The sequence below is a fragment of the Saimiri boliviensis genome, chromosome 18, assembly GCF_048565385.1.
Source record: "Saimiri boliviensis isolate mSaiBol1 chromosome 18, mSaiBol1.pri, whole genome shotgun sequence".
NCBI classification, from domain to species: Eukaryota; Metazoa; Chordata; class Mammalia; order Primates; family Cebidae; genus Saimiri; species Saimiri boliviensis.
The window spans coordinates 12,007,502-12,025,111 of record NC_133466.1 but is presented as its reverse complement, the minus strand read 5'-3'; the positions used below and the strand labels follow the sequence as shown (position 1 = coordinate 12,025,111).

At 43.5% G+C, this 17,610-nt stretch overlaps 2 protein-coding genes across 7 annotated transcripts in view; one reads left to right on the top strand and one right to left on the bottom strand.

Moving 5' to 3' along the window:
- Positions 1-3,406, bottom strand: part of GART (phosphoribosylglycinamide formyltransferase, phosphoribosylglycinamide synthetase, phosphoribosylaminoimidazole synthetase) — a 42,105-nt gene extending 38,699 nt beyond the window's left edge. The window contains exons 1-2 of one of the 3 annotated variants that reach the window (XM_003927648.4): positions 3,177-3,406; positions 530-715 (exon numbers count right to left, since the gene is read on the bottom strand). In XM_003927648.4, coding sequence (XP_003927697.1) covers positions 530-674 — 145 coding nt within the window. In that variant the 5' untranslated portion in view covers positions 675-715; positions 3,177-3,406. Of the gene's footprint in view, positions 1-529; positions 716-2,493; positions 3,156-3,176 lie in introns of those variants that run through there. The other 2 variants (XM_003927647.4, XM_010338304.3) reach the window with 2 other exon arrangements.
- Positions 3,407-3,543: 137 nt separating this feature from the next.
- Positions 3,544-17,610, top strand: part of SON (SON DNA and RNA binding protein) — a 34,964-nt gene continuing 20,897 nt past the window's right edge. For all 4 annotated transcript variants that reach the window (XR_005582572.2, XM_039480384.2, XM_039480385.2 and 1 more), the window contains exons 1-4: positions 3,544-3,682; positions 6,694-6,860; positions 9,787-15,693; positions 17,399-17,559. Coding sequence is in view for 3 of the 4 variants with exons in the window: in XM_039480384.2 (XP_039336318.2) it covers positions 3,606-3,682; positions 6,694-6,860; positions 9,787-15,693; positions 17,399-17,559 (6,312 nt within the window). In the remaining variant the exon portion in view is untranslated. The remainder of the gene's footprint in view (positions 3,683-6,693; positions 6,861-9,786; positions 15,694-17,398; positions 17,560-17,610) is intronic.

The following is a 17,610-nucleotide window of genomic DNA, read 5'->3' as shown; positions in this document are numbered from 1 at the left end:
TCCTCCTACCTCAGCATCCCAAGTAGCTGGCACCACAGGTGTGCGCAACCATGCCTAGCTAAATTATTGTATTTTTTTTTTTAGAGATTGGGTCTCACTACGTTGCCCAGGCTGGTCTCAAACTCCTGGGGCTCAAGGTCCTTCTGCCTTGGCTTCCCAAAACGCTGGGGTTATAGGCGTGAGCCACTGCACATGGCCAGAAGTTACATTTAATAGCAATGCTAAACTTTTCTTTTAAAAAGTACATATCAAAATGCCTTTAATCTGTATTAGGCACTTACTACTTTTCCAATGGCTGTGTTTCACCAGGTTTAAAACAGTTTCAGTTAAGAAAATGCCATATTCTAATCAATAGATTACTTTAAATTTATAACATATGGCAAGCATTCAAATTACCAAATAAATTTGAAGGTCAAGGAAAGAACTTAACCCTGAATAGCAATCTATCTTTATTATAAAGCACAGACATGGTTGACGGTTTACCATTAACAAATAATAACTATTACTCTCCACTTTAAAACATAATTACCGGTATTTGAAATCTTTTCAGAGCAGGCAGTGCCCGCATTTCCTGGAGCAACCAATACGCGTTGGACATGATTAGACTGTGCAAGTTTCCAGGCCAGCGTATGTTCCCTTCCTCCACTGCCAATTACAAGTACTTGGGCTGCCATTGCTCTGTCTGCAAAGCAGAAATTCCAAAGGAAAATGAAACCTGCAGAAAGAAAACCACAGTTGATATCTTAGGATGCACATTTTAGAAATCCAGAGCTGGGCATGGTGGCTCACGCCTGTTAATTCCAGCACTTTGGAAGGCAGAGGCGGGTGGATCACTTGAGGTCAGGAGTTTGAGACCAGCCTTGACCAACATGTAGAAACCTTGTCTCTACTAAAATATAAAAATTAGCTGGGCTTGGTGGTGGGTGCCTATAATCCCAGCTACTCAGGAGGCTGAGGCAGGAGAATTGCTTGAAGCTGGTAGACAGAGGTCCCAGTGAGCCAGGATCATGCCACTACACTTCAGCCTGGGCAACAGACAGAGCAAGACTCCATCTCAAAAAAAAAAAAAGAAAAACCAGGTGTGGTGGCTCACGCCTGTAATCCAAGCACCTTGGAGGCCAAGGCGGGCGGATCACCTGAGGTTGGGAGTTCAGGACCAGCCTGACTAACATGGTGAAACCCTGTCTTTATTTAAAAAAAAAAAAAAAAAAAAAAAAGAAACCCAAATTTGTAAATATAAATAATTATTTGTATTCATACAAATGACATTTTTATTAAATGATTCATTTTTGAAAAACTGGGATTCAAAATTTGAGAAATATGACTGTGGTCACAAGGGTAAGGGAGGTATTTTAAAGAGAAGGCAGACTGGCCTAGAGAGAGAGGTTAGAGTGAAACGGTGACTATCAGCTCTTTACCTGATAATCTACCTTCTCTGGGCTTCACTTTAAAAAGATTTAATAATCACTAAGCCTTAGTTATGAAATGTGTATGTTTTAGACTCTGAAGCAATTGTGCTTCAGATTCTCTAACAATTAATTGAAACGATTATCATTAAAAATTTGAGAAAGGAAAAGAAAAAACTCCGCTAAATTACAGTCTCGGAAGGAAAAGCTATTTTAGCGTAATGGAAAAACACATTTTACTTGTCATGTGTATCTAAAATAAACGGAATAAGTATTTTTTTTTTTCTTTTTTTGAGACAGAGTCTCGCTCGGTCGTCCTGGCTGGAGTGCAATGGCACGATCTCTACTCACTGCAACCTCCGCCTCCCGGGTTCAAGCTCTTCCCCTGCCTCAGTCTCCCGAGTAGCTGGGATTACAGGTGTGCGCCGCAATGCCTGGCTGATTTTTGTATTTTTAGTAGAGATGGGGTTCCACTATGTTGGTCAGGATGGTCTCGAACTCCTGACCTCCAGTATTCCACACACCTTGGCCTCTCAAAGTGCTGGGATTACATCGCATCCAGCCGGAAATAAACATCTTTAAATCTAGAGCAAATATTACATCTTTAGTTTGAATAAAGCATTAGCGTGGGAGAATTCTCCTGTTTACTCTAGTGGATCACTGAAAATAGCATTACCACCCACTGGTGAGGACGTCTGGGCTCCAGAGTCACAGCACCTTGGCCTGGGTAGAGACCCTGCCACACGTTAGCAGAGACACTGGGGGACTTCACTAACCTTGGGCCTCATTCATCAGAATGGGTAACATAAAGAGAGTATGACAGCTAAGTAAAGCCGTATCAGAGAATTTCGAGAATAAAAGAAAACAGAAACCAATTACAAAAGTTAACCAAGTAATCTACTAGAGACATTGGGTGCATAAAGAGAAATCCTGACAAAGTACGCCAATTTAGGGTTATGTCCTAAAAATGCATAAAGACACAAAAAGCCTTCACATCTTAGAAAGCAACAAAAGTGAAAGTGCAAACAAACTTCAGCTAACATTAAGTGAAAAAAGCACGTGGCCAACCCACACCCACCGCACTTACAAACAAGGCCAAAATGTCTATAAACCAGTTTCTAGAGTTTCGCTCAGTTCCCGATCTTAAATCTCCAAACCAAAGCCTAAGCCCGCTCTGTGTAAAAGCGGAGGAAGCTCTACGCACCGACACCGGGTGACCACCAGGCTCCAGCTCGCCCACTCGCCGGAAGTTGGCCCACCGGAACCGGAGCGGGACGAGCGCGGCGCCGCCCCTCCCCGCCCCGCCCCATTGGTCCGCGCGGTTTTGGGTCTCCGCGGGGAGAATCTAGTCTGATTCCCTCCCGCCCTGGGCGAGGCCTGCCTGCTCCCCAGCCGACACCAAAGCCCTAGCACGTTTATAACGTGACAGCGACATGGGGTGCACGCGGTGTTTCCAGGAACTCCGAGTGGAGGGAGCACCAAAGTGCTAAATCCATGCTTAGCCAATTGTGCGCTGCTCACGAGTCAGGGCTGACCAGCTACTGTGGAAAAATCTGGTGACACGTCTGACACCTGATGAGACTAAAATGTACCAGGCTTTGAATGCCTGTCGCTTAGGACATCCGGCCTAATGCTTAAAAAATGAGGCTGGTTATAGGATGCACGGCGGGAGACAGGGCAACAGCCAGTTCTTCCTCACAACCCTGGGGGCGGGGGCTGAATAATTCTTTCCCGGATGCATTTCCTTGTCGAAGCGGAACTTGGCGCCACCTGCAAACGGTTGGAGGCTCTCTGTCAAACAGCGGGTTGCCCTTCTTGCTCTCCTTTCTCCTGGCCTTTAATCTCAGGCGCTTACGGAGCCTCCTACGGCTACCAGACACTGCTGGGGACTGGTAACTTGGACACAGCCGCCTCAAGAGAGACGGCTCCTGTAATGGCGCCTGCGTCAGACACTAACATGGCGGACATAGTCGTGCGCGGCGCAAACGTCAGCACCTCTACCCCAGCCGCTCAGAAACAGCAGAGGAGAGCAGCGCCGTGCTCACTGATTGGTCCCTCGGTGGAGCGGGCCGGTCCGGGCGTTCCCTTTGGAGCCAATCAGGAAAGCGAGAAACCGAATTGGCCGCTGCGCCTCCTCCCGAGGCATGCTGGGAGGCTGGAGGACTAGCGAGGAGGAGTTGAGAGAACGGAGCAGACGCCATGGCGACCAACATCGAGCAGATTTTTAGGTCTTTCGTGGTCAGTAAATTCCGGGAAATTCAACAGGAGCTTTCCAGGTAAACGCCTCCCAGAGTCCTTCTGCTTCCAGCGGACGGTTAGGGCCCCACCTAGCCTTCTTTGGCACCTTTCTTCGGAGACGATGTCGTTCTCGGCTCAGGCCCCGCTAGGGCCCCGCCTGGGCCTGGGATCCATTTTCCGGGCCGCCCCCCCCCCATCGCTCCCCCTCAGCCGCTCCCTTCCTTCACCTCCCCGAGGAACTTCGCCTATGCCGAGGTAACCCCAGACTCCATGTTTTAGAACTGAGTTAAGATGCTCATCCTTCTCTCCTGTTTGGTTCCCCCCTGCCGTAGGCCCGGTTGTCTACTAGGGACGGGCCTAGTTCCTTCTGCAGCTCCTCCTCCGCTGCCGCGTATCCCCTCCCCCTCTCTGCCTCCGCGGATTTCGCCGGCCGGTGCCTATGACCGGAAAGGGTCTCCAACGGCCGTTTCTTGGGTAATCTTAAATCCGCTTGATTCTTGCGAGCTTCAGACCGTTTGGGGGTCTGGATCTATTAATTAGATTATTCCGGGCCTAGTGTCCTGTATCTCTCAGACAGCCGTTCTAATGCTTAAATGTTTCAGTTAAAACAGCTTAAACTAATATTTGCTACTTTGTTAAAATACTCGAGGTGATGATGGAAAGGGACTTTGAAATGGTAGTGATTAATTATAGAAAAAGAAAGTGGACCCTTTGTATGTCTATTTTTCTTGCTACCCCTGCCCCAAATTACACGCTATTTTTGTCATTGCTGGTAGACTTTACGTAATTTGCGCTTGGCTTCACGATATTTGTAGGCGAAGAGATTGTTAAATAGGTGTTTACTCAGAAAGGAAAATAGTGTGTCATATTGTTCAGCTGTTGTCTTTCAGTATTTGTTTTGTTCAAAAGTTCAAAAGTAGGAAAGAGATCTTGAAACGTAAATGTTCCGAGTTCAAGTGTTTTTAACTGTATTTTAAAAGTTGAGAGCAAGAGTAGTACGTGAACTTGAAAATGGGGCGAAAACCAGTTTTAAGTGCCCTTAGTAATACAGGATTATTAGGGCAATGATGTATTGTTGCTAGAATTATCACTTTTGCAGAATGTTGTTTTTTAATTGGAAATACAGCCACTCACATTGCTTTGTAAATTTCTATGATATTGCTAGTAGTAGTTTAGGATGAGAAGAGACCCGAGCTAAGAGAATATAATTTTCCTGACAAATCGCTGGATGCAATAAGTAGTAGTTTGCTTAGTAACAAGCTGTGTTTTTATAGCTTGTAAAAGCTGATGTTTCCTTTAGAAAATGAGTGCTTTATTGTAGAAAATTTAGAAGACATGAAAAAGAAAAAAATGGTTATTGATACTCTCATGTCATTTCTTTTTTTTTTCCGCCTTGCGTTGTGTGATAACGTGATCTTCTTGTTTATATTGATCGTTTTTCCAGCTAATAACGTTGTGAACGAATTTGTCCCTCAGTCTCAGTGGACTTCTTCATGGCTGCATAGAATCCCATTGTAGGAATGTACTGTTGCATATTTAGGTGGTTTGAAATTTTCATTGCTTTTCGTTAATTGCAGTTAACAATTAGTAGCTTTAAGATGAAACCAGTTACTTCCTTGTAGATTAACTTTTAAAATCGTAATTACTTTTTTGATTTTTAAATTTCTGATAATTATGTACGTGTAAGTGCTTAGGAAAGTTGTAAAATAAAGTGCTGCAGAAAGAGTCTCTAAAAATATTAGACGAAGCGGTTTGTTACTAGAGGACTATTCAGCTTCTCTTCAAACAACGCATAATGCATTATCAGTCTGCAAACAAGTTTTTGATTAGTTGTCATTTCAGTGAGCTGTTTTTTTTTTTTTCATCTGTTTTCACATAAATTAGAGTAATGAGGCTGACATTTAGGTAGTTAAAACAAAAAGTTACCGAACTTTTGTTATAGATGGTGTGTAAGAATATGGCCTCTGGTTTGAGTACCAGCTTCACCTCTTAGTAGCTGTGTGACCTTCATCTAAGTTTTTTCATTTATAAAAAAAGAATAATAGTGTTGATCTCAGAGTTTTGTTAGGATTAAATAAGTGAATTAATGTAGAACAGTGTGACAGTAGCTAGTAGTCAATAAATGTTAAATATACAGTTCATTGTATTAGAAAACCAAATGTTCCTTAATAACATTTAGGTAACTACTGAATTTTTTTGGTTTTTGATCATTCAGGGTTTTATCAGGTAGTGGAGCATAATTGATGTGTTTTCATTTAGCTGAAATTTAAATTAAAATCAGACTGTTGCTGAAATTATTTGATTTTTCAAAATTTTGCACATTGACACAAAAATAGTAAAAATTACTGGGTGAATGACATGTTCTTACCTATTTAAAAATTTCTCTGGCTCTGTGGATGGAAAATGTGTTAAACCATCTATGCTTTTACTGTTGGTATAAATGCCTCTTGTTTTATGTCAGTTTTTTAAACCAGGATTCTTGATAATTGTGTAAAAATTATATGTTATTTTCCTTTTTAATCTTAGTGGCATTTCAGTAACAGTGTGATTCTGGATAGAGGTTATGGGTTACCTTTCTTATTCAGTGTGCCTGTGGCTAATTTCTGTGTTCCTCTCTACTATTGATGGTGATTGTGATTTATGCACAGGTGTGGCTTTAATGTAGCCGTGGCTTCTACCATAATGTTAGGCCACATGTTTTTAGATTTGTGACTGGGCTCTTACTAATTTTTCTCTTCTGAGAGAAATGTGGGTAACCCAAAAGCCTCAAGTTAGATTTCTGAAATTATGTTGTTTAAAAAAAGAGTATGCTTAGAAACCTGTTTTAAAGACTTTCTTAATTTTCATAGTTCTGAAAACTGTGTGTAAAAATGAAATGTTCCTATAAGTAATCATGTTAAGGAAGCATTATTAGTGGTGAATATGTGAAGTAGGAAAAAGGTAAAACGTGTGACAGTGCAGTACAACATGATTATTTTGATTAATTGGATTATTAATTTTTTTATTTATGACAAAATATTAATGAATTTTGATAACTTTTCATGTCAAGCGGAAGGAATGAAGGCCAGCTCAATGGTGAAACAAATACACCCATTGAAGGAAACCAGGCGGGTGACGCAGCTGCCTCTGCCAGGAGTCTACCAAATGAAGAAATAGTGCAAAAGATAGAGGAAGTACTTTCTGGGGTCTTAGATACAGAACTTCGATATAAGCCAGGTAAGTTGGAGATAATTAACTGTATCAAAACTTTTTCTTTTAAGATATTTTTGAAATTTGGAGGTTAATAGTATTAATTTTTGACTGCAGTATTTAAGATGTTTATTAAATTAAAAACTTAAGGCAGGGTGTGATGGCTCCGCCTGTAATCCCATCACTTTGGGAGGTTGAGGTGGGCAAATTGCCTGAGGTCAGGAGCTTGAGACTAGCCTGGCCAACATGTTGAAACCCCATCTGTGCTGAAAATACAAAAATTAGCTGGGCATGATGGTGGGTGCCTGTAATCCCAGCTACTTGGGAGGCTGAGGCGGGAGAATCTCTTGAACCCAGGAGGCGAAGGTTGCAATGAGCTGAGATTGTGCCATTGCACTCTAGCCTGGGCAACAAAAGTGAAACTCTGTCTCAAAAAAAAAAACTAAAAACGTCAGTAAATTTAAGCTTTTGTTTAATTGATTTAATGAAGACTTTCTTGTTTAAATTATCCTTTGGAAATATACTTCCACTGAGACACAAACGTCGATGTACTTGTTTGCATAATTTTTATCTTTGACTTAGTGTCAGTTTATTTGATTCAGTTTCTTAGTATCAAGAATTGGAGTATGAAAAAAAAAAAGAATTGGAGTATGGATTTTTATTAAGCAGTTGTGTAAAAACATCAATCTCACAAACTCCAGTGGATGGAGAGAGAGGAATCATTGCTTGAATATTTAGCATTTTTGGGAATGATTAAATAATTCATGTTTAGAAGTGGAGGATTTAGCCACAAAAATAAGTCATTACCTTGATTTAGTTCTGGAATCAAGTTTGTAATATAGTTGGTTTGTCCTCTTTTTTTGTGGAGTGGGGAGAGCTTTAGCTGTGTTTAGATTCATGACTATCACAGACTTTAGCTATGCTTAAATTCATGGCTCTGACAACGCTGATTAAAGTATAACTTAGCTAACATTTTGTATTATGAAACAATAGAAGTGATTAGTTTTGCTTCGGCCTATGTCAGATGTTGATTTATTTTTCCCGGTAGTCTTAACGGCTTAGATTTCTGATGAGTTTTTTTTTTGGATTCCTAAGATTTATCTAATTTTTTATTGGCATTAGAGTGAGTAAATCCTGTCTGGTTGTAAAGTTGAATATCAACTCCTATCTCTTTAGGGTATACAAATTCAAACCTTAAGTTACAAATTAAAGAGTAAGAATTCCTTCTTTAAAATCACTGTTCTGGCCTGGTGCTGTGGCTCACACCTGTGATCCCAGCACTTTGGGAGGCCGAGGTGGGTGGATCACGAGGTCAAGAGATTGAGACCTTTCTGGCCAACATGGCGAAACCCCGTCTCTACTAAAAATAAAAAAATTAGTTGGGCGTGGTGGTGCATGTCTGTAGTCCCAGCTACTTGGGAGGCTGAGGCAGGAGAATTGCTTGAAACTGGAAAACGGAAATTGGCAGTGAGCTGGATTATGCCACTGCACTCCAGCCTGGTGATAGAGAAGGACTGTCTTAAAAAAAAAAAAAAAATCACTGTTCTTTTCTGAAATAGAAATATTTAAAAAGTTTATTTCTTAGTGGTTTTATAATAGTATTGGGGGAGAATGTTATTTTTATTAGAATGTAACATAGGTGTGATAAGGTAAAATTTAGGGTTCTCTATGAATGCTTTATATTTGTTGTTCAGATATTTTTGTACTCTATAGAAGCAATCACTAACCTCTGCCGAAAGCTTATTCTGTGTCAGGCATTGTTTGATGTACTTTGCATGTTTTAACTCACTTATCCTCTAACTCTAGAAGACACAAGTGTGTCAGTAATTTGGCCACGGCCATTATCCTAGTAAGTGATGAACTGATTAAGGATTCCAAAGTGACAGTCTGTTCCAGAGTCAGTGCCATGTTGCTTTCTGAATATACAAGGGTTAATAATCACAAAAATGATTTTATGTGGGTATTTTTTTTTTTTTTTTTTTTTTTTTTTTGAGACTGAGTTTCGCCCTTGTTACCCAGGCTGGAGTGCAATGGCGCGATCTCGGCTCACCGCAACCTCCGCCTCCTGGGCTCAGGCAATTCTCCTGCCTCAGCCTCCTGAGTAGCTGGGATTACAGGCACGTGCCACCATGCCCAGCTAATTTTTTGCACTTTTAGTAGAGACGGGGTTTCACCATGTTGACCAGGATGGTCTCGATCTCTCGACCTCGTGATCCACCCGCCTCGGCCTCCCAAAGTGCTGGGATTACAGGCTTGAGCCACCGCGCCCGGCTATGTGGGTATTTTTAATGGGAACTATAGCAACTAATATGAAATATATTCAGTGATAAAAGTAGTTTAATTTTGCTATAATTTGAGAGTGGAAGAAATAATTTTAATAGAATTTAGTAAAACATCTTAATGTAATTCAAAATAAGTTTTGATGTTAAACTAATAATTTATTTTTAAACTATGAGTTGTAGAAGTATCAGAAAAGTAGCAGTCTCCAAGTTAACTGGTTTATGAAAAATAGTTTATTTGGTAACGATTCATGTAACATGAGGTGTTTATACTGTGGGGTTTTTTTGTTTTTGAGACAGAGTCTTATTCTGTCTCCCAGGCTGGAGTGCAGTGGCGAGATACCAGCTCACTGCAGCCTCTACCGCCTGAGTTCAAACGATTATCTTGCCTCAGCCTCTTGAATAGCTGGGATTACAGGCGTGTGTCACCATGCCCAGCTAATTTTTGTATTTTTAGTAGAGACGGGGTTTCACCATGCTGATGAGGCTGGTTTTGAATTCCTGACTTCATGATCCACCTGCCTTGGCCTCCCAAAGTGCTGAGATTACAGACATGAGCCACTGCGCCCTGCCAATACTGTGGTGTTTTAACATGGAATGTAAATATGGGCTTTGTGATTTAATCTAACTCTACTTTGGGAAATATCTGACAAAATTATTTCTATTACTTTCAGACTTGAAAGAGGCCTCCAGGAAAAGTAGATGCGTATCTGTACAAACAGATCCTACTGATGAAATTCCCACTAAAAAGTCAAAGAAGCATAAAAAGCACAAAAACAAAAAGAAGAAAAAGAAGAAAGAAAAGGAAAAAAAATATAAAAGACAACCAGAAGAATCTGAGTCAAAGACAAAGTCTCATCATGATGGGAACATAGATTTAGAATCTGATTCCTTTCTCAAGTTTGATTCTGAACCTTCAGCTATGGTGCTGGAGCTTCCTACAAGAGCGTTTGGCCTATCTGAGACCAATGAATCCCCTGCAGTTGTGCTAGAACCTCCTTTAGTATCAATGGAGGTATCAGAGCCACACGTCTTAGAAACTCTGAAGCCAGCTACAAAAACTTCAGAACTGTCAGTTGCATCTACATCAGTAATCTCAGAGCAGTCTGTGGCAGTAATGCCAGAACCAGCCATGACAAAGATTCTGGATTCCTTTGCAACAGCACCAGTGCCTACTACAACAGTGGTGTCGAAGTCATCTGAGCCATTCGTAACAATGTCAGTGGAGTATCAGATGAAGTCTGTGCTGAAATCTGTGGAGAGCACGTCTCTAGAGCCATCAAAGATCATGTTGGTAGAGCCCCCAATAGCAAAAGTGTTAGAGCCTTCAGAAACCCTTGTGGTATCTTCAGAGACACCTACTGAGGTGTACCCTGAGCCAAGCACATCAACAACAATGGATTTTCCAGAGTCATCTGCAATTGAAGCGCTAAGATTGCCAGAGCAGCCTGTAGACGCACCATCGGAGATTGCAGATTCATCCATGACAAGACCGCAGGAGTTGCCGGAGCTGCCTAAGACCACAGCGTTGGAGCTGCAGGAGTCGTCGGTGGCCTCAGCGATGGAGTTGCCGGGGCCACCTGCGACCTCCATGCTGGAGTTGCAGGGGCCCCCTGTGACTCCAGTGCTGGAGTTACCTGGGCCCTCTGCTACCCCGGTGCCAGAGTTGCCAGGGCCCCTTTCTACCCCAGTGCCTGAGTTGCCAGGGCCCCCTGCGACAGCAGTGCCTGAGTTGCCAGGGCCCTCTGTGACACCAGTGCCACAGTTGTCGCAGGAATTGCCAGGGCTTCCAGCACCATCCATGGGGTTAGAGCCACCACAGGAGGTATCAGAGCCACCTGTGATGGCACAGGAGTTGCCAGGGCTGCCTTTGGTGACAGCAGCAGTAGAGTTGCCAGAGCAGCCTGCGGTAACTGTAGCAATGGAGTTGACCGAACAACCTGTGACGACGACAGAGTTGGAGCAGCCCGTGGGGATGACAACGGTGGAACATCCTGGGCATCCTGAGGTGACAACGGCAACAGGGTTGCTGGGGCAGCCTGAGGCAACGATGGTGCTGGAGTTGCCAGGACAGCCAGTGGCAACGACAGCGCTGGAGTTGCCGGGGCAGCCTTCGGTGACTGGGGTGCCAGAGTTGCCAGGGCTGCCTTCGGCAACTAGGGCACTGGAGTTGTCGGGGCAGCCTGTGGCAACTGGGGCACTAGAGTTGCCTGGGCCGCTCATGGCAGCTGGGGCACTGGAGTTCTCGGGGCAGTCTGGGGCAGCTGGAGCACTGGAGCTTTTGGGGCAGCCTCTGGCAACAGGGGTGCTGGAGTTGCCAGGGCAGCCTGGGGCGCCAGAGTTGCCAGGGCAGCCTGTGGCAACTGTGGCGCTGGAGATCTCTGTTCAGTCTGTGGTGACAACATCGGAGCTGTCAACGATGACCGTGTCGCAGTCCCTGGAGGTGCCCTCGACGACAGCGCTGGAATCCTATAATACGGTAGCACAGGAGCTGCCTACTACATTAGTGGGGGAGACTTCTGTAACAGTAGGAGTGGATCCCTTGATGGCCCCAGAATCCCATATATTAGCTTCTAACACCATGGAGACCCATATATTAGCATCCAACACCATGGATTCCCAAATGCTAGCGTCCAACACCATGGACTCCCAGATGCTAGCATCCAACACCATGGACTCCCAGATGTTAGCATCTAGCACCATGGACTCCCAGATGTTAGCCAGTAGTACCATGGACTCCCAGATGTTAGCAACTAGCTCCATGGACTCCCAAATGTTAGCAACTAGCACTATGGACTCCCAGATGTTAGCAACCAGCTCCATGGACTCCCAGATGTTAGCAACCAGCTCCATGGACTCCCAGATGTTAGCAACCAGCTCCATGGACTCCCAGATGTTAGCAACCAGCTCCATGGACTCCCAGATGTTAGCAACTAGCTCCATGGACTCCCAGATGTTAGCAACCAGCACCATGGACTCCCAGATGTTAGCAACCAGCTCTATGGATTCCCAGATGTTAGCATCTGGCACTATGGACTCTCAAATGTTAGCTTCTGGCACCATGGATGCTCAGATGTTAGCGTCTGGTACCATGGATGCCCAGATGTTAGCATCTAGTACCCAAGATTCTGCTATGTTGGGTTCAAAATCTCCTGATCCCTATAGGTTAGCTCAGGATCCTTATAGGTTAGCTCAGGATCCCTATAGGTTGGGCCATGACCCCTATAGATTAGGTCATGATGCTTACAGGTTAGGACAGGACCCTTATAGATTAGGCCACGATCCCTACAGACTAACTCCTGATCCCTACAGGATGTCACCTAGACCCTATAGGATAGCACCCAGGTCCTATAGAATAGCACCCAGGCCATATAGGTTAGCACCTAGACCCCTGATGTTAGCATCTAGACGTTCTATGATGATGTCCTATGCTGCAGAACGTTCCATGATGTCATCTTACGAACGCTCTATGATGTCTTACGAGCGGTCTATGATGTCCCCTATGGCTGAGCGCTCTATGATGTCAGCCTACGAGCGCTCTATGATGTCAGCCTATGAGCGCTCTATGATGTCCCCTATGGCTGAGCGCTCTATGATGTCCGCTTATGAACGCTCCATGATGTCAGCTTATGAGCGCTCCATGATGTCCCCAATGGCTGATCGATCTATGATGTCAATGGGTGCCGACCGATCTATGATGTCGTCATACTCTGCTGCTGACCGGTCTATGATGTCATCGTACTCTGCAGCTGACCGATCTATGATGTCATCTTATACTGCTGATCGTTCAATGATGTCTATGGCTGCTGATTCTTATACTGATTCTTACACTGACACATATACAGAGGCATATATGGTGCCACCTTTGCCTCCTGAAGAGCCCCCAACAATGCCACCGTTGCCACCTGAGGAGCCACCAATGACACCACCATTGCCTCCTGAGGAACCACCAGAGGGTCCAGCATTGCCCACTGAGCAGTCAGCATTAACAGCTGAAAATACTTGGTCTACAGGGGTGCCATCATTACCTTCTGAAGAGTCTGTATCACAACCTGAGCCTCCTGTGAGTCAAAGTGAGATTTCAGAGCCTTCAGCAGTGCCTACTGATTATTCAGTGTCAGCATCAGATCCCTCAGTGTTAGTATCAGAGGCTGCTGTGACTGTTCCAGAACCACCGCCAGAGCCAGAATCTTCAATTACATCAACACCTGCAGAGTCTGCAGTAGTAGAAGAAGAACATGAAGTTGTTCCAGAGAGACCAGTGACTTGTATGGCATCCAATACTTCCACAATGTCAGCTGAACCAACTATGTTAACATCAGAGCCTCCTGTTATGTCAGAGACAGCAGAAACATTTGATTCTATGAGAACTTCAGGACATGTTGCTTTGGAGGTATCTACATCCTTGTTGGAGCCAGCAGTAACTACTCCAGAGCTGGCAGAGAGCATTCTGGAGCCGGCAGCCATGGCTGTCCCAGAGTCTTCAGCTGTGACTGTCCTGGAGTCTTCAGCTGTGACTGTCCTGGAGTCTTCGACTGTGACCGTCCTGGAGTCTTCAACTGTGACTGTCCTGGAGCCTTCGGTTGTGACTGTCCCGGAGCCTCCTGTTGTGGCTGAGCCAGAATATATTACCATTCCTGTGCCAGTTGTTTCTGCCCTGGAGCCTTCTGTGCCTGTCCTGGAACCAATGGTGTCAGTCCTTCAGCCTGCTATGATTGTTTCAGAACCATCTGTTTCTGTCCAGGAATCTACTGTGATGGTTTCAGAGCCTGCTGTCACTGTCTCCGAGCAGACTAAAGTAATACCGACTGAAGTGGCTATAGAGTCCACACCAATGATACTGGAGTCTAGTATCATGTCATCACATGTTATGAAAGGAATGAATCTACCCTCTGGTGATCAAAATCTTGTTCCAGAGGTGGGCATGCAGGAGATTCCATTGCATTCAGGTGAAGAGCCACATGCTGAGGGACACCTGAAAAGTGACTCTTATGAAAGTGAACATGGTATAAGTATAGACCTTAATATAAATAGTCATTTAATTGCTAAAGAGATGGAACATGATACAGTGTGTGCTGTTAGCACTAGTCCTGCTGGGGAAATTGGTGAAGAGAAAATTTTGCCCACCTGTGAGACTAAACAGTGCACAGTATTGGATACCTACCCTGGTGTTAGTGAAGCTGATGCAGGAGAAACTTCATCCTCTACTGATCCTCTTGCTCAGGAACCTGACGCAACAGGAACTACTAAGGGTATTGAATTTATCACAGCATCTACTCTCAGTTCAGTTAATAAATATGATGTTGAAGTATCTTTAACTACTCAAGATACTGAACATGACATGGTAATTTCCACCAGTCCTAGTGGTGGTAGTGAAGCTGATATTGAAGGGCCTTTGCCTGCCAAAGATATTCATCTTGATTTACCATCTAATAATAACATTGTTAGTAAGGATACAGAAGAACCATTACCTGTAAAAGAGAGTGACCAGACATTAGCAGCTCTCCTCAGCCCTAAAGAAAGTATTGGAGGAGAAAAAGAAGCACCTCTCCCTCCTAAAGAGACAGTGTCTGATTCAGGATTTTCTGCCAATATTGAGGATATTAATGAAGCAGATTTAGTGAGACCATTACTTCCTAAGGACATGGAACGTCTTACAAGCCTTAGAGCTGGCATTGAAGGACCTTTACTTGCAAGTGAGGTTGGACGTGACAAATCTGCTGCCAGTCCAGTTGTAATTAGTATGCCAGAAAGAGCTTCTGAGTCGTCTTCAGAGGAAAAAGATGATTATGAAATTTTTGTAAAAGTTAAGGACACTCATGAAAAAAGCAAGAAAAATAAGAACCGTGACAAGGGTGAGAAGGAGAAGAAAAGAGACTCTTCATTAAGATCTCGAAGTAAGCGTTCCAAATCTTCTGAACACAAATCACGCAAGCGTACCAGTGAATCTCGTTCTAGAGCAAGGAAGAGATCATCTAAGTCCAAGTCTCATCGCTCTCAAACACGTTCACGGTCACGTTCTAGACGTAGAAGGAGGAGCAGCAGATCAAGATCAAAGTCTAGAGGAAGACGATCTGTATCAAAGGAGAAGCGCAAAAGATCCCCAAAGCACAGATCCAGGTCTAAGGAAAGAAAAAGAAAAAGATCAAGCTCCAGGGATAACCGAAAGACAGTCAGAGCTCGAAGTCGAACCCCAAGTCGTCGGAGTCGGAGTCATACTCCAAGTCGTCGACGAAGGTCTAGATCTGTGGGTAGAAGAAGGAGCTTTAGCATTTCCCCCAGCCGCCGGAGCCGCACCCCCAGCCGCCGGAGCCGCACCCCCAGCCGCCGGAGCCGCACCCCCAGCCGTCGGAGCCGCACCCCCAGCCGCCGGAGTCGCACCCCCAGCCGCCGGAGCCGCACCCCCAGCCGCCGGAGAAGATCAAGGTCTGTGGTAAGAAGACGAAGCTTCAGTATATCACCAGTCAGATTAAGGCGATCAAGAACACCCTTGAGAAGAAGGTTTAGCAGATCTCCCATCCGTCGTAAAAGATCCCGGTCTTCTGAGAGAGGCAGATCACCCAAACGTCTGACAGATTTGGGTGAGTCATTATTTTAAAATTTAGTGGCATTGTAACAATGTTCTAAACCTTACTTTTTTCTGATTTTGAGTCAAGTGAAATATTTAGTTATTGGTATAGGGTGTTTTTGTTTTTAAGTTTTTATGATTAAGTTGGCCTGTATTTAGGAAATAACCAGGATCAGTGTATCGTAATTGGAGTTAAAAAGATCTGCTTTGGAGTATAATAGAACCAATGTATTTCCACACTTGAATGTTTTATTTTGTTTCAGTTATGTTGCCATAGCTAAAGATGGGAAGCAGAAGCAGATGTAGAACTATAGCTAAATTAAAAACAAGCTAAGTATATGCTCAGATTGATAATTGTATGTGTTCTAACATGCATCCTTGGAAATAAGCCTAGAATTACAGTGTTCCTTTTTTAGTAAGTTAACATATCTTAAAATGGCATTACTGGACTGTTAAATGTTGGCGAAGGTAATTCTGATTAGTATAGTTGGTAATGGAAGTGAGTAGGGAGTTTGGCATGTGGGGGTTATTTAATTGGGTAGTTAATACCAGGTAAATAAAGTTAAATATTCAGATCAGAGTGATTTTTAATAATCTGTTCTGCTTTACTTTAAAAATAAGTGCTCTAATTTCCCCTGATTTTAAATAGTGTGCAGAGATGATTAAAACTTGATTGATAAGCATGATTACCTACAATAAGTATGGATAATTTTATCGTTATCCCAGTATATTGGACATTTCTAGGCCAGGATTGTCTGAAGAAAAAGAGGTTGAGAGTAAAAAGGGAGAATCTGCATTCAGTTCAACAGAAGTATTTTGTTTTTATTCAAAGCAGAGGAACAGTATGTAACTCCTCAAGTGATCTCAAGTTGGTGGAGATATGAGTAAAATGCATACATGTCTCTTTTACCAAATAGTAACACTGTCTAAGAAACGGCACAATGTCATTACTATAATACTGATAGAGATAAGGTGCTTTAGGAACACAGTGGGAAAAGGAATGTTAATTCGGACGTAATGACAACTTATTAGAAGAGGTGGCCTATAGGCTGGGCACTGTGGCTCATGCCTGCAATCCCAGCCCTTTGGGAAGCTGAGATGGCAATCACCTGATTTCAGGAGTCGAAGACCAGCCTGGCCAACACTGTGAAATCCCGTGTCTACTAAAAATAAAAAATTAGCCAGGTGTGGCGGCACGCACCTGTAGACCCAGCTACTTGGGAGGCTGAGGCAGGAAAATTTGCTTGAACCTGGGAGGCGGTTGTAGAGTCAAGATGGCACCACTGCCCTCCAGCCTGGGTGACAGAGCGAGACTCTGTCTCCAATAAAAAAATAAGAGGTGGTACAGAGAGTGATTTAAGTTGGCTTTAGCAGGTTTGTATCTTAGAATATGTGTAGTAGGGTGATGATTATAGTTGTGTAGAAACCTGTTTTTTGTAGTATTCGAATGGGAAGCTCAGTATGTGGACTTAATTCTTTGAATGAGGCCACTGCTTAAAAACTTTGAACCATAGTGGTTTGATCACAGCTATAACTTTAGAGCAGAATATTGATGCCTGTAGTTTTTTTCCTTTATTTTTTTCTTTTCTTTTTTATTAGATACCCAAGTTCTTTGATGGACCTATGATGCCTTTAGTTTTGTTAGCATGTTAGACTTTTGGAAATATAAAATGTACAGCCTTTTAGGAAAACTGCAGCTTATATTTTTCTTCTTGCAGATAAGGCTCAATTACTTGAAATAGCCAAAGCTAATGCAGCTGCCATGTGTGCTAAGGCTGGTGTCCCTTTACCGCCAAACCTGAAGCCTGCACCTCCACCTACTATAGAAGAGAAAGTTGCTAAAAAGTCAGGAGGAGCTACTATAGAAGAACTAACGGAGGTAAGCTAGACAGAATTTGTTTTCATTCTTAAATGGATTATTCCAGTGATG